Here is a 14,639-nt window from a genome sequence, read left to right on the forward strand (position 1 = left end):
GTAGTCCCATGCCGTGGGGCGAAGCTTGCTCAAGAGGGTTCGCAACTGGGTCATCAGTTTTGATCTCCCTGTCGGTGTCAAGATGACCTTGTCTTGTTTGGTGTCGAACCGGACTCCCAAGTATTCTAGAGATTGGGAGGGCTGCAGACAGCTCTTGTTTGTGTTGACCACACACCCGAGGCTCTCCAGTATACTTTTGACTGTTGGTTGCCTGGTGACTTTCCTCTGTGGATTTCACCCTGATCAGCCGATCGTCTAGATAAGGGTGTATGAGGATCCCTTCCTTCCTCAGTGTTGCTGCTACCACCACCATGATCTTGGTGAACTGCTGGGGTGCTGTGGCTAACCCAAATGGTAGTGACGGTCCACGATCGTGAAGCGTAGAAAACGCTGATGATCTTGATGGATCGGAATGTGTAGGTAGGCTTCCGACAGATCCAGGGATGTAAGGAACTCTCCCGGTTGTATCGCTCTTATTATTGAGCGTACGGTTTCCATACGGAAGCGAGGAATCTTCAGGTGGCAGTTGACCGACTTGAGGTCCAGGATGGGCCTGAACGTTCCTTCTTTCTTGGGAATGATAAAATAGATTGAATAATGACCAGTATTTATTGGTTGTGCGGGCACCGGTGTTATAGCCTCTAAGGCTAGCAATCTAGTCAGTGTAGCTTCCACTGTCATCCTCTTGGAAGGGTCGTGGTAGGGGGATTCCACAAACTTGTCCGGAGGGAGGTGGTGGAAATCCAGGTAATATCCCTCTTGAATGATGGCTAGGACCCACTTGTCTGAAGTTATTGACCCATCTTTGGTGGAATAAGGCAAGTCTGCCCCTTAAGGCTTCTTCCTTTGGACGGGTAGGCTGATTTTTATTTGTGGGGTGTGGCTGGGGCCTGGGCTCGAGCCGGCTCCCCTTTTGTTGTGCTTATTCCGAAAGGACTGGCTCCTGCTTGCGGGGCGAGCCGCTTGATATTTGCTTCTGTATGGGTTGAAGGGCTGTGATCCTCTGCCCCTGGAAGTTCGGGGGAAGGGTCACTGGTTTCTCTTATTCGTGTCCTCCGGTAGCTGCAGCAGTGGGGATTCGCCCCATTTGTTGGCTAGTTTCTCTAGTTCGCTTCTGAACAGGAGTGTTCCCTTGAAGGGCATCCTTGTGAGTCTCGTTTTGGAAAATGTGTCGGCCGACCAGTTTCGGAGCCAGAGTTGTCTTCTGGCTGCCACGGCTGATGACACTCCTCTAGCTGTGGTGCGCACCAGGTCAGAAGCGGCATCCACGAGGAATGATACTGCTGGTTTCAGGGCTTCCCCAGGAGTGTTGTTCCTGGTCTGTGATAAGCAGGCGCATGTCACCACGGCACAGCAGGCCATGATCTGTAGAGACATAGCGGAGACAAAGGACTGTTTGAGGATGGATTCCAGATGCCTGTCTTGAGCATCCTTGAGTGCTGCTCCTCCCTCCACTGGGATAGTAGTGTGCTTCGAAACAGCGCAGACCATGGCATCCACTTTCAGACATGCCAGGAGATCTTTGGCAGCTGGGTCCAGAGGGTACATGATTGCCAGAGCAAGCCCCCCCCTTTGAACGTAGTCTCCGGGGCATCCCATTCCAAGTGAATTAGCTGCTGGACGGCTTGTAATAGTGGGAAATGACGGGAGGTCTGACGGAGTCCCTCTAGTAGGGGATTCGTCTTAGGTTCCCCCGAGGCACTTGTGCCCAGGATAGAAAGCTCTTTCAAGCTGTGTATAACCAGGTCTGAAAGCTCGTCCTTGGTGAAGAAGCGCCTCATGGTTCGGTGGGGCTCTGTCCCTGGAGGGAGTTCCCCTTCCTCCAGGAGTTCTGATTCCTCATCTGAGTTGTTTGTGTCCCCGAAGTTGGGGCTTCTGGGCAGTGGAATCACTTCCCTGGGCATAGAGGGTCCCGGGATATTGAGGTCCTCTGGTGGTTGTGGCTGTATTATCGGAGGCCCCGGTTGCATGTGGACAAAGGTATGCAGGCCTTTGAAGAATTCCACCAAGGAGATAGATGCTGTGTCTAAATTAAGCGGCGCTTGTCCCTGGGGAGCCCCGTTTGAGGGAGGGACCCGCTGGGAGACACTAGGTCTGGCGTACTGTTAGAGAAGCTGGAACCTGGCACCGGCTGGATCCCCCAGGGCCTCCTCGCACTGTAAACACAGGGCCGTGGCCTCCTCATGCTGTGCAGCTCTAATGTGGTATGCTGGGCAAAGGCATGAGCCTTGAGCTTCTTTTCCGGTGGTGCCATGGCTTGTGCATGTAAAATACAGTTATGCGCTCCGGTGCGTCGAAGTTGTGCGCGTAGGATTGGTAGGTGCTCAAGGAGATGTGCTTGCTGTTGTGCGCACAGATCGAAGTTATGCGCCCGGCACAGTAAGCGTGTGGCTATGCGCGTCGCTTGTGCGCACGGTACTTGGGCGTGCAACGTTGTGCGCACAATGATCGAGACAGCGGACAGATCAAAATGGTGACAGCGACCACGCGGACAATATGGCGACCACCTCGGAGGGTATCCATGTGGGAGGACACTCGGATCTGACCGGGGTCTAGCCCTGCTAGGGCAGATAAACCCAGTGGCACTGGTCCCGGCTGGTGACCTGTGCGACTCCTCGGGCTTCGGAGACCGGGGACTTTTAAATAGATTTCTACCTTACCTTGTGTCTTGGCGCTTCCCGGTCTCGTTCCGGGTGGTCTCCAGCTGCGGGGGGGGGGGGGGGGGGGGGGGGGGGGGGGGGGGGAGGGAAAATACCTACACTGCCGCGCTCGAAGTTGCACCCGCTGCCTCTCAGCCTCACCTGATGTCGAGGGCTAGGTCCCCGCCGAGGGTCGGCCGCCGGCCCGAGGCTTACCTCCGAGGGATCGCAGAAATCACATCGGGAATTCTCAACTGGGGGAGGGACCCAATGGGTGTCACCGCAGGAGAGCGGGGCTCATCTGTAGAGGTAAGATTTCTTCTTGTTTTGATTTTCTTTGTTAAATACTCTAACGCTGTGCTAGCGTGCATAGAGTCCCGAACTGCTAGGGAGACAGAAAATACTGAAGAGCAGAGCTTCCTGCAGGGGTATATGTACTAGGGCTGACGTCAGATTGAAATCTGATCAGTCTCCAACTGCTATCAGGAGTACACTATACCCATTGGTCCTGAGTCCATCTGCTACACTCTAGGAAAATATCCTTTGTCTGAGGATATAATTAGAAAATGAATGGTTGAAGCTGCTGTTTTAGTCAAGTATTCTGTTTGGTAACAGTGCGAGATTTACTGATCCATAGACAGATCTTCTCTGTGTGTAGGGAGGGAGGTATAAAGGGAGTGTGGAACCAGAGGCAACTGACATTGTTTTAGAAACCATTTGTCATTTTTGCTGTATTGAACTGCATATGCACATAAGAGTAACTGTGTACACGCAGTACCTATTATTGTATGTTTTATTTTGCAAACAATAAAAAAAACTGTTAACACTAAAAGACAGGCTGCGAGAGAGAAGCAATCAGTCCGATCTGAAAACATGGGACCTTGCCGCAGAAGGCCCCGCAAGTTAGACAGACGCAGTGGTTCATCCACTGCCCGATATACCAGATCTGCAAACCACAGGCTTCACGGCCACTCCAGTGCCACGAGAATCACCGAACCCAGATAAGCCTCTATCCGCCCGAGCACCAGCGGAGGGAAAACATATAAAAGGATCCCAGCAGGCCATGGGCACACAAGAGCATCAAGACCCACTGCCCCAGTCTCCCTCTGGTGACTGAAGAATCTCTCCGTCTTGGCATTGGATCTTGTTGCCATGAGGTCCAGCTGAGGAGTCCCCCAGCAAGCACAAATGAGATTCCAGGCTTCCGCAGACAGTCCCCACTCCCCCAGGTCCAATTGCCACTGGCTGAGATAATCCGCTTGGATGTTGTCCACTCCTGCGACATGTGAAGCAGCTAGACCTTCGACATGGAGTTCTGTCCATCTGAACAAGACCTGAGCCTCCAGGCCACGGCATGACTCTTAGTTCCCCCCCCCCTGGCGGTTGATTTATGCCACTGTCGTCGAGATGTCTGAAAACACTTACCATTCGATTGCGGACCAAGGACAGGAAACACTTGAAGGGCCCTGTACACCGCCGGGTTCTCCAACCAATTGATGGACCACGACAGTTCCAACACCGAACAGATGCCCTGTGCTGACCTGCCCAGGCACATCACCCCCCCAGCCCCGAAGACTGGCATCCATGGTCACCACCACCCATGTTGCTCCTTGTCATCCATCACACCAGACTGGACCTGGCCACCTGCGAGAGGAAGTGTCAGGAAATACTGTTGCGATAGGAGGCTCCAGCAGGCCAATATGCCTTCTGCAGGGGGGGGGGGTGGCATATGAGCGAATGACCAAGGCACCAGCTCCAATGTCGAAATCATCTATCCCAGGACCTGTAGATAGTCCCAGACCTTGGGAACCAGAAGGTGAAGCAGGCGATCTGAGTTTGGATCTTGACCACTCTTCCCAGACGAGTGTCGAAACAGGCGCCCAAGTACTCCAGGACCTGAGAAGGAACCAAGTGACTTCGGCTGATTGATGATCCATCCCAGAGACTCCAGTAGAGAACACACCCGGAGGACCTTCCAGACGCACTCTTCCTGGGATTTTGCTCTGATGAGCCAATTGTCCAGATAGGTATGCACCAGAATCCAGTCCTTCCTCAGGGAGGCCGCGATGACTGCCATCACTTTTGTGAAGGTACAAGGAGCAGTGGCCAGGCCAAATGGAAGGGCCCCGAAACTAAAAATGCTGTCCCAGCACCTTGAAACGGAGAAACCACTGGTGGTCCTGACGAATGGGGATATGCAGATAGGCCTTGGTGAGGTCCAGAGAAGCCAAGAACTCTCCTTTCCAGACCTCCGCTATCATGGTGTGCAACATCTCCATCCGAAAAAGTGGTACCTTCAAACTCCAGTTGATCTTCTGGAGGTCCAAGATGGTTCAAAAAGTGCCCTCCTTTGGCACCATGAAATAAATGGAGTACCTTCTTTGTGCTTGCGCCAAGACCGGAACCGGTTCTACCGTTTCCAGATCTAACTATCTTTGGAGGGTTCCCCAATGGCCGCTCTCTTGCTTTGGGAAAGACAGTGCAACTCCAGAAAAGCAGACCTGAGAGGGCGAGAAAACTAAGGCGTAGCAGCCTTCCCTGACGACCTCTAGCACCCACTGGTCGAAGGTGATCTTGGTCCACTCCTCGTAAAACCGGGACAGTCTGCCGCCCCCCCCCCCCGATCGCCACATCCGAGGAGTGGACCTGCCTGACTTGATTGTGAATATTTCAGTCCGCCCACTCCCTGGAGCCTCTGGAAGACTTTCTGGGACCACAAAAGAACTGCTGCCTTCCTGAGAGATGTCGTGAAGTTGCTGGTCTGGTCAACCTGCCAGAACGAAAAACGCCTCGCCTCTTGAAAATGGGGGCGAGAGGAAAAGGGCTTCCGCGCCGCCTTATCCTCCAGCAGTCTGTTGCCCCTGATCTCCCCCAGCAACTTCTTGAGTTGATAGAGGTCCTCCCTGAAAAGAAGCTTGCCCTTAAAGGGAAGGTTACACGGCTGCACCTTGGATGAGAGATCTACCGACCAATTGTGCAGCCACAAGAGCCGTTTCACCGCTACTACCAACACCATGCTACTTGCCGTAGTCCGCACAAGGTCATACAAGGCATCAGCCACATGTGCAACCTCCGCCTCGAGGTGGGCCACCTGGAGTTGCAACAGCGTTCCTGCAGAAGACTGTTCCTGAGTCTTCTGAATACAACATAAACAGGCACGCTGCATCAGACTGGCACAGACCACCGCTCGGAACCCGAGAGCAGACACCTCAAAGACCCGTTTAAGCTGTACTTCCAGCTTCCGATCCTGCACATCCTTCAGAGCAGCCGCCCCGACGACCGGAATTGTGGTTCTCTTATTGACCGCTGACATGGCGGCATCCACCTTTGGGATTCCAAATGATCCTGCAGCAAAAGGATAAAGCTTTGCCATTGCTCTCCCCATTTTCAAACCAGAGTCTGGGGAGTCCCACTCCCAGCTAATCAGCTTCTGGATCTTTTTATGAATGAAAAATGCGCTAGGGGGTTTCCGCAGCGCATCCAACACCAAATTAATTCCCTCGTTATCCGATTCCTCCACGGAGATCTTTACCCCCAAATTCCTCCAGTACCTGGGGTATAAAGAGTCTCAACTCCTCCCTCAACAGGCGGATCACCCACAGGTCGTCACCCTCAGCCTCGGGCCCATCCAACACCCCCTGATCATCCTTGGGGTCATCTGGGGGATCCCCCATCTGGGCCAGCAACAAGATCCTCAGTTTGAGACAAGCCCCCCTCATCCTGAGGGTCATCTGAATCCTCCAAATCCCTGGTATCTAAGCCCAGTCACGCCGAGCAGGGTCCCTGAGGCTGGCCCCGTGATCCCGCAGCCCTCAACGAGTCACCCCCTTGGCCCCTGAGCGGTGTCAGATGGACTGCCCTTAAGACGCCTCTTCCCGGCTTCCCTAGCCAGGAAAGCCTCATGGAGTAACAGAGCGAACTCAGGAGAGAAGCCCCTCTTGGTCCCGAGGACTCCTCCAGGCCACTGAGGATCTGGCCCAGATACCCCCTCCACATACTGCTGGACAGAGGGGGATGGGGGAGAATCTCCAGAGCCCCAGAATTGGAACCCCTTACCCAACTCCCCTTCCCCAGGGGAAGGAACACAGGCCTGAGGCCCTCCGGCAGCCCACGCTGACCATGAAGATCGCCTTCTTGCCGGCTTGGCCGAAGCCCCCTCCCCCCCTCCATGCAAAGAGAAAGGGAGGCGAGACATGCGGACCAGATTCTGCAGGCCTGGCAGGCCTCCAGAGACCTGTCATTGTGTTAAATTTGCAAGGAGGGAGGGGCACACCACTCTGCCGCCTCAGACCACAGCTAGAGGGCGCACCGCCGCGAAGTTCCCGCCAGCACATAGCAGAAGCGCTGGTACTGTGGGAAACACATGCGGGTGCCGCAGACATAAAATAAAATGCAGGGCCACTTTCCCCCAGCTGAAGGCATCTCCCCGACACGGCAAAGGCCGATCCTACCCCCCCTGCAGCTCCCGGGCCGACCCTCTGCGATCCCGCTGAGCAGGCCACCTTACCAGCAGCCCAGACAGGGCCGCTGCGCCTCCTAGCTTCCTTTTCTTTAAAAAAAAAATCCCAGCAGCCAAAACACTCAGGAAGAAAAAGGGCCCCCACCAAAGGATAAACCCCCGAGTCCAAGGGGCAGGTGGAGGAGGTCTTCAGGACCCACTGAGGGAACCAATCCCCTGGCTATCAGTGGTCCCGGGGTCATGGGATAAAACTGCTAGGGGTATCCAACTCAGTTTGCCCAGCTCAACCCGAGGGATGGCCCTCCACAGGAACCTGGCACATCGGGGAGTAGAAAATTTCCAACACCAGATCAGTCAACACTGCAAGTAAACACCTCTATTTCTCTGCCTCCAGCAGGTGGCACTCTCATATGTAGCAGTGCCCAAAATTTTGCCCTCTGCCTCCAACTGCTGGTAGGAATGAATAAACCCACTTGTCTGGACTGATCGGGGTATGTTCAGGAAAGTGGCAGAAAGGTGATTAACTTTTACTTGGAAGGATCTGTTGGTAAGAAAGGAGGAGGAGAACCATTTTAGACATTGCCTTCAAGTCCTATGTTTTTCAGTTGGAGGAATTTGATTATGGTCTACTGTGTCAAAGGTAGCAGTTAAGTCAATCAGAATAAGATTTGTTAGAATCTAATACATGTAATACAGGGTCAATTATTGATTAAGAGTCTCTGTAGAGTGATTCTTTCTGAAGCCAAATTGGTTAGGATAAAGGAATCAGAGTCCAACTCCCAGCATCTTCAGGGTCTGGGAAACCAGGGCCAGTAATTCATCTCTATAGAAAAATCATAATATCGTCCGTTATGGTTCTAATCCAGGCAGAATTTCCCCATCTTCCAAGGAATTTGCATCCTCTTCTTCATCCGTGCCTTCCGGGTCCCTGCCAGGGATATCCTTGGTGAGGTGAAACATGCCTTAAGGTCTGCTGATAGGACTGGGAGAGGGAGGGCTTACCAGTTGAGGTTCCATCCGCACAGGGGCAATTGAGGAAGCATTATTCTTGAAGTATCTCTAGGTTCAGTAGTCCAGGACTCATGGGAGTGTACTGTATTATAAAAGTCAATTTCTCTGAAACTTTATTGCTTATGTGCTTAAAATAGTTCTGGTCCACTCCATGTTAGGTGAATCATCCAAAATTGTCTAAATAGGTAAGGTGATGTATATATAGGGAAAAATAATCCATGCTGTAGTTACATGTTAGGTTCCATATTAGGAGCTACCACCCAGGTAAAAAAAAAATCTAGGCGTCACAGTGGATAATAAATTGAAATTGTAGGCTCAGTGTGCTGCAGCAGTCAAAGCAGCAAACAGAATGGTGAATAAAATGGAAAATGTCATAATGCCTCTGTATCACTCCATGGTGAGACCGCACGTGGAATACTGTGTACAATTCTGGTCGCATCTTCAAAAAGATGTAGTTGCACTGGAGAAGGTACAGAGAAGGGTGACCAAAAATGATAAAGGTGATGAAATAGCTCCCCTATGAGGAAAGGCTAAAGAGGTTAGGGTTGTTCAGCTTGGGGAAGAGATGGCTGAGGGGGGGGATAAGATCATGAGAGGTCTCAAACGGGTATATGTGAAATCAGTTTACTCTTTCGGAAAATAGAGGGACTAGGGGACATTCCATGAAGTTAACATGTGGCACATTTAAAACTTTGGAGAAAGTTCTTTTTCACTCAACGCACAATTAAACTCTGGAATTTGTTGCCAGAGGATGTGGTTAGTGCAGTTAGTGTAACTGGGTTTAAAAATGATTTGATAAGTTCTTGGAGGAGAAGTCCATTACCTGCTATTAATCAAGGTGTCTTAGAGAATAGCCTCTGCTATTACTGGCATCTGTAGCATGGGATCTGCTTAGTGTTTGGATGCTTGCCAGGTACTTGTAGCCTGGATTGGCCACTGTCGGAAACAGGATGCTGGGCTTGATGGACCCTTGGTCTGACCCAGCATGGCATATCGTATGTTCTTATGTTCTATGTACAAAGGCAAGAAGGCCCTGGAAAAATTCCACCCAAGAGAAGGCAGCCAGGCCCATGCCTAGCCCAGGAGGTACTGGGGTAGATGCCACTGAATTTCCCTCCCCCATGGATGGGGGTATTCAGATCCAGGGTACTTCCAAATTAAAGCTGTGGCTAACCCATCCTCTGAATGGGAGGAGCCAGGCTTAGCAAAGTCCAGGGAAGCCAACTCTTCCTGGGCTTCCTCACCGTGCTGACAAGTTGGAATCCAGGTCAGACTGTGAAGGCCTAATATGACAAGCAGCGCAGAGAGAAAAGTGCTTATGTTTCTTGGGTACCGGAACTATTGGTGGCAGAAACTATGTGCTGTCAGCTCGCGCTTAAAGTTTTATGTGCACAGATTACAGGCGCCTAGGCGGGACGGGGAAAGGCGCACGCAGAACCCATGCACCCAACTTTACCTTATTCTGAACTTAGGTTGTGCGTCTATGTATGCACACGACGTTATGCATGAAGCACATGTGCAGAGCTGATGCACTGCATGTACAAACGTTCTATGGAGGCCAATATGGCACGCACAAAGACGTGCGCACGATGGCGCCGCCGTGGCATATCACATGGTATGCCGACCAAGCCTAAAGCGGAGCCTAGCCCACCCGGGGGCTGCTCAACCAGGTCGTAAGCCCGCTTCCCCTTACACCAACTGGTTCAGAAACTACTTCAGTACGGCACACCGAGCAAGGAGACCGGAGTAAGGCTTTCCGAAAACCTCTCCGAATGTCTCTGAATTGGGAGGCAAATTATTTTATGTATTTATTTTAACTTGCCTGGGCTCAGTGCTTACCAGCCTAGTACAGAGACTGTCTCTGCCTGCAGGGGGAGAGGGCTTTGGCTGTCACTGTCGTGCTCAGCTTCCTCCACCCACTGCCTTTCAGCTGCCTAAGCAGCAAAGTCCATGCCAGGAACCGGCTACCGAACCAAGGCACAACTGAGGGATCTCTGAAATCACCTCAGGAATTCTCAAACTGGGGGCAGGACCTTTAGGTATCACCACAGGAGAGAGAGGCTCAATTTTTTCTCCAATTTAAATGTAGAATTTCTCCTGCCAAAAAGTACAGCAAGACTGAGAAATACTGAAGTAATAGGTCACTGCAGGGGTGTATGTAGGGTGACGTTAGCTTAGAAATCTGACTCCATCTCCATCTGCTGGCAGGGAAGCATAAACCCATCGGCCCTGAATCCATCTGGCAACACTCTAGGAAATTTTCTATCATCTGCAAATTTGATTACTTCACTTCCTTTCTAGATCATTTATAAACGTATTCCAGAACAAATTAGCTCTGGTGCCTGGCTCCCAGCTTCAGGATCATTGCTGCAATGACCAGTTTAGGCACAGTGGGTCTATTAAATAGGGGAAAATCCCCAGGGAGTTGCAATGAAAGCACATGGTGCCAAAATCCCAGCACTAGTTCCTATGGAGCTCCACCCCAGTCCCCACTTTCCCTGTGCACTGGAAACTGCTCAGCAATTTCCTGTGTCAGCATCCCTCACACTTACCAAGCTTCCTAGCACCACAATATTACACGCACTTTTTCACATTTTGTGGCATGAGATGTTTGCTAAAATTTCAGAAAAATATTTACAATTTGATACATCAGAAGCCGCCTTCCAAGTTACCTTAGCAGACAAAGGGGTCAATATGAACAGCGCCCTGAACAGAGCGCACAGTTTAACCCATGCTTGGACACGAGTTCACAGCCCCTTAGCGCCTCCAAAGCCCCATGAAACTAATAGTGCTCATGACATGCAAATACATGTTGATGAGGCTATTAGTTATTCTCCCCAAATCTAAAAACCAACTCGCACATTTTTATACTCAGAAATTAATGCCGGCCCAGAACAGGTGTTAATTTCTGAGCAGCCAAACAAAAAGTGTACAGACAAAGCAGGAAATACTCCTTTTCTGTTCATCCTCCGACTTAATATCATGGCAATATTAAGTCGGAGGAACCAAAAGGTTAAAAAAAATGGTTGGTTTGGTTTTTTTTTTTTTTTTTAAAGAGTGCCAGCAGTCAAATTAGGGACATGGATGCTCAATTAACGAGTGCCCACTTTCTTTACCCGTGGCAGTGCAATGGTTGGGAAAACGGATGCTGGTAAAATTGAGCATCTGTTTTCCTAACCTGTCGACAGCCACCTCTCCTGGGCGCCCGCTGCCAAGGAGGTGCAGGCGCGCACATTTGTCCCTAGCGCCTCCGTGGCAGCGCGACCCCTCATTTACATATTGCATCGTGCACCCAGGAGAGGTGCCTGGGCACGCATTAGGAAAGTGGGCACTCAACACTGAAAACCTGCTTTCCATGCTCATTTATTGCTTTGGACCAAAAATAGTACTAGAAATGAAAAGTTCATGGTTGGCGCATCTACCACAGAGGCAGCCCCTAGCCACTCATCCCATTCCTACATACACTTTTTGCTTTTTCTTGGGAGGATGTGATTCAGTACTTCCAGATGAACACATATTCCTCTCGGCCCGGATCTTTGCAAGCTGTTTATTCCTCTCCTGTGCAGACAGCCTCTTGGACATCCTGGGAGAGAGAATACAAGCATATTATAAATATCTTTCCAGCTGTAAAAGGAGAAATTGAGTCATACCTGTTAATTTTCTTTCCTTCAGCTCTACCAGATGGGTTTGTCTTCATTCAGCCACTGGAGACTTTTTTTTTATTAAGCAAAATACAGGTGGAAAGGAAGAACAGTACACTCAGTGGAAAACATCAAAAGGAGAAAGGAGTAGTGCTAAGCACATTAGGATCCAAAAAGGTAACAAGAGGATTCAGTCAATTAGGCAAAACTGCCAGGCAATTCCACTCTTAAGTCTGTATCAAAAGGAGCTGAATTCGTTCCCCTAACACAGATCATTGTTCACCACACCAGCAAAGTAGAATCCTCTTGTTAACCAGAGTTGCTTACTTGTAACAGGTGTTCTCCGACAACAGCTGGATGTTAGTCCTCACATAAGGCTGACTTCATTAGATGGAACCCAGCATGCCCTACACCACACGTCCACACGGGGGTTCCTCTTCAGTCTTGTAACATAGAATTAAAAAAAAAAAAACAGGAGAAACCCAAATCCGCAGGGTGGCGGATGGGTTTTGTGAGAACTCACATCCTCCTGTCCTCAGAGAACACCTGTTACAGGTAAGCAACTATTTTCTCCGAGGACAAGCAGGATCTAGTCCTCACACATGGGAGAAACCCTAGCTTCAGGCAACTCCCCAAACAAAGGGGGGGACGGACCAAAAGATACCTAACCAGGTGCCAACGGGCATAAACACACCAGGTGCTGTTAGTAACAGAGGGAGACACAGCCTGAACCCAAACAATGGGCCCTAGGTTGGGAGAGTTGGGCTCTACATCTCAAACAGGTTCCAGAGGACAAAATGGCCGAAACTACTGTTGCACTGGCCATCCCTATCCAGACAATAATGTGATGTGACTGTTGGTGAGAACTCCACGTCGCAGCCTTGCAGATTTCCTCCATGGACACTGCTCAAAAGTGGGCCACCAATGCTGCCATGGCTGACAGAATGAGCCTTAAAATGACCTGCAAGATGCAGTCCCGGCTGGGCATAACGGAAGGATATGCTATCTGCTAGCCAATTGGATACTGCCAATTTTCTGTTCCAGGCCCCATTTGCACCAAGACGAACGAGCACTGCATATTATGGACTGCAAGCGAGCCTTAGCCTTTTACTTGAAGTGCACAAAAGCTTATAGACAGTCCATCCAGCTTTATTTCTTTTGATAGCTTTATGGAGCAATGCCCAACCTATTCCTATCATTTATTCCATCCAGGAACGTTATCTCTCTAGCGTGTCCCGATGATACATTTACAGTCAATACTGGGGTAATTTAAACCTCCCATTATTACTGCACTACCAATTTGGTTAGCTTCCCTAATTTCTCTTAGCATTTCACTGTCCGTCTCACCATCTTGACCAGGTGGACGGTAGTATACCCCTATCACTATAGTCTTCCCCGACACACATGGGATTTCTACCCCATAAAGATTCAATTTTGCATTTAGTCTCATGCAGGATGTTTATCCTGTTGGACTCTATGCCATCCCGGACATAAAGCGCCACACCTCCTCCCGGGTGCTCCTCTCTGTCATTGTGATATAATTTGTACCCCGGTATAGCACTGTCCCATTGGTTGTCCTCCTTCCACTATGTCTCTGAGATGCCAATTAAGTCTACGTCATCATTCACTGCTATACATTCTAATTCTCCCATCTTACTTCTTAGACTTCTGGCATTAGCATACAAACATTTCAAAGTTTGTTTTTTGTTTGTATTTTCATTCTGCTTTTTAATTGATAGGGATAAGTTAGAAATTTTTAGCTCAGGTGAGTTTTTAGTTACAGGCACTTGGACTACTTTTCTTATTAGAACCTCACTGTCAGGATGCCCTAATTTTAATTTTAATTAGTATCCTTTGAAGATACCTCTCTCTGAACCATGCGCTGCTGAGTGACTGTCAGCTTTCCCTTTGTTCTAGTTTAAAAGCTGCTCTATCTCCTTTTTAAAGGTTAGCGCCAGCAGTCTGGTTCCACCCTGATTAAGGTGGAGCCCATCCCTTCGGAAGAGACTCCCCCCTTCCCCAAAAGGTTCCCCAGTTCCTAACAAAACTGAATCCCTCTTCCTTGCACCATCGTCTCATCCACGCATTGAGACTCCGGAGCTCTGCCTGCCTCTGGTGACCTGCACGAGGAACAGGGAGCATTTCAGAGAATGCTACCCTGGAGGTTCTGGACTTAAGCTTTCTACCTAAGAGCCTAAATTTGGCTTCCAGAACCTCCCTCCCACATTTTCCTATGTCGTTTGTGCCCACATGTACCTCGACAGCCGGCTCCACCCCAGCACTGTCTAAAATCCTATTTAGGTGACGCGTGAGGTCAGCCACCTTCGCACCAAGAGACGGAAAAAACTGGAGAGCAAAGCCTCGAGCACCAGTATATGTAGTGCTGACGTATGATTGAAATCTGACTCCATCTCCAACTATTAGGAGCACACTATACCCATTGGTCCTGAGTCCATCTGCTACACGCTAGGAAAATGATCTGAAACTTGGAAATGATCTGTGACCTCCAAATAGCATAACAGAGTCTAACATTCAGTCGACGAAGCTCTCTCACGTGCAGGACATTGGATGACAAATTTGGAAAGGCCGGAAGTTCAACTGATTGACTCAAATGAAAAGCTGAAACCACCTTTGGCAAAAAGGAAGGAACCATACGAAGAGAGATTCCCAAAACCAAAATTCTCAAAAAAGGTTCCCTGCAAGACAGCCTGCAGTTCCGAGATTCTGTGAGCTGAACAGATACCCAACAAAAATACTGTTTTCAACGTGAGGTCCTTCAACATGGCCCTTTTAAGGCGTTCAAAAGGCGGATCACACAATACTCGAAGAACCAAATTAAGACTCCAGGACAGACACACCGGACAGATGGGTGGATTCAGATGCCTCACC

The 14,639-nt window shown here is 50.0% G+C and overlaps 1 protein-coding gene across 2 annotated transcripts in view; it reads right to left on the reverse strand.

The window, feature by feature from the left end:
* TPX2 (TPX2 microtubule nucleation factor) overlaps positions 1-14,639 on the reverse strand; it is a 246,042-nt gene that overhangs the window by 214,060 nt on the left and 17,343 nt on the right. For both annotated transcript variants that reach the window (XM_029612898.1, XM_029612897.1), the window contains exon 2: positions 11,573-11,692. In XM_029612898.1, the coding sequence (XP_029468758.1) occupies positions 11,573-11,692 (120 nt within the window). The remainder of the gene's footprint in view (positions 1-11,572; positions 11,693-14,639) is intronic.

This window comes from Rhinatrema bivittatum, chromosome 8, assembly GCF_901001135.1.
Source record: "Rhinatrema bivittatum chromosome 8, aRhiBiv1.1, whole genome shotgun sequence".
Taxonomy (NCBI): Eukaryota; Metazoa; Chordata; class Amphibia; order Gymnophiona; family Rhinatrematidae; genus Rhinatrema; species Rhinatrema bivittatum.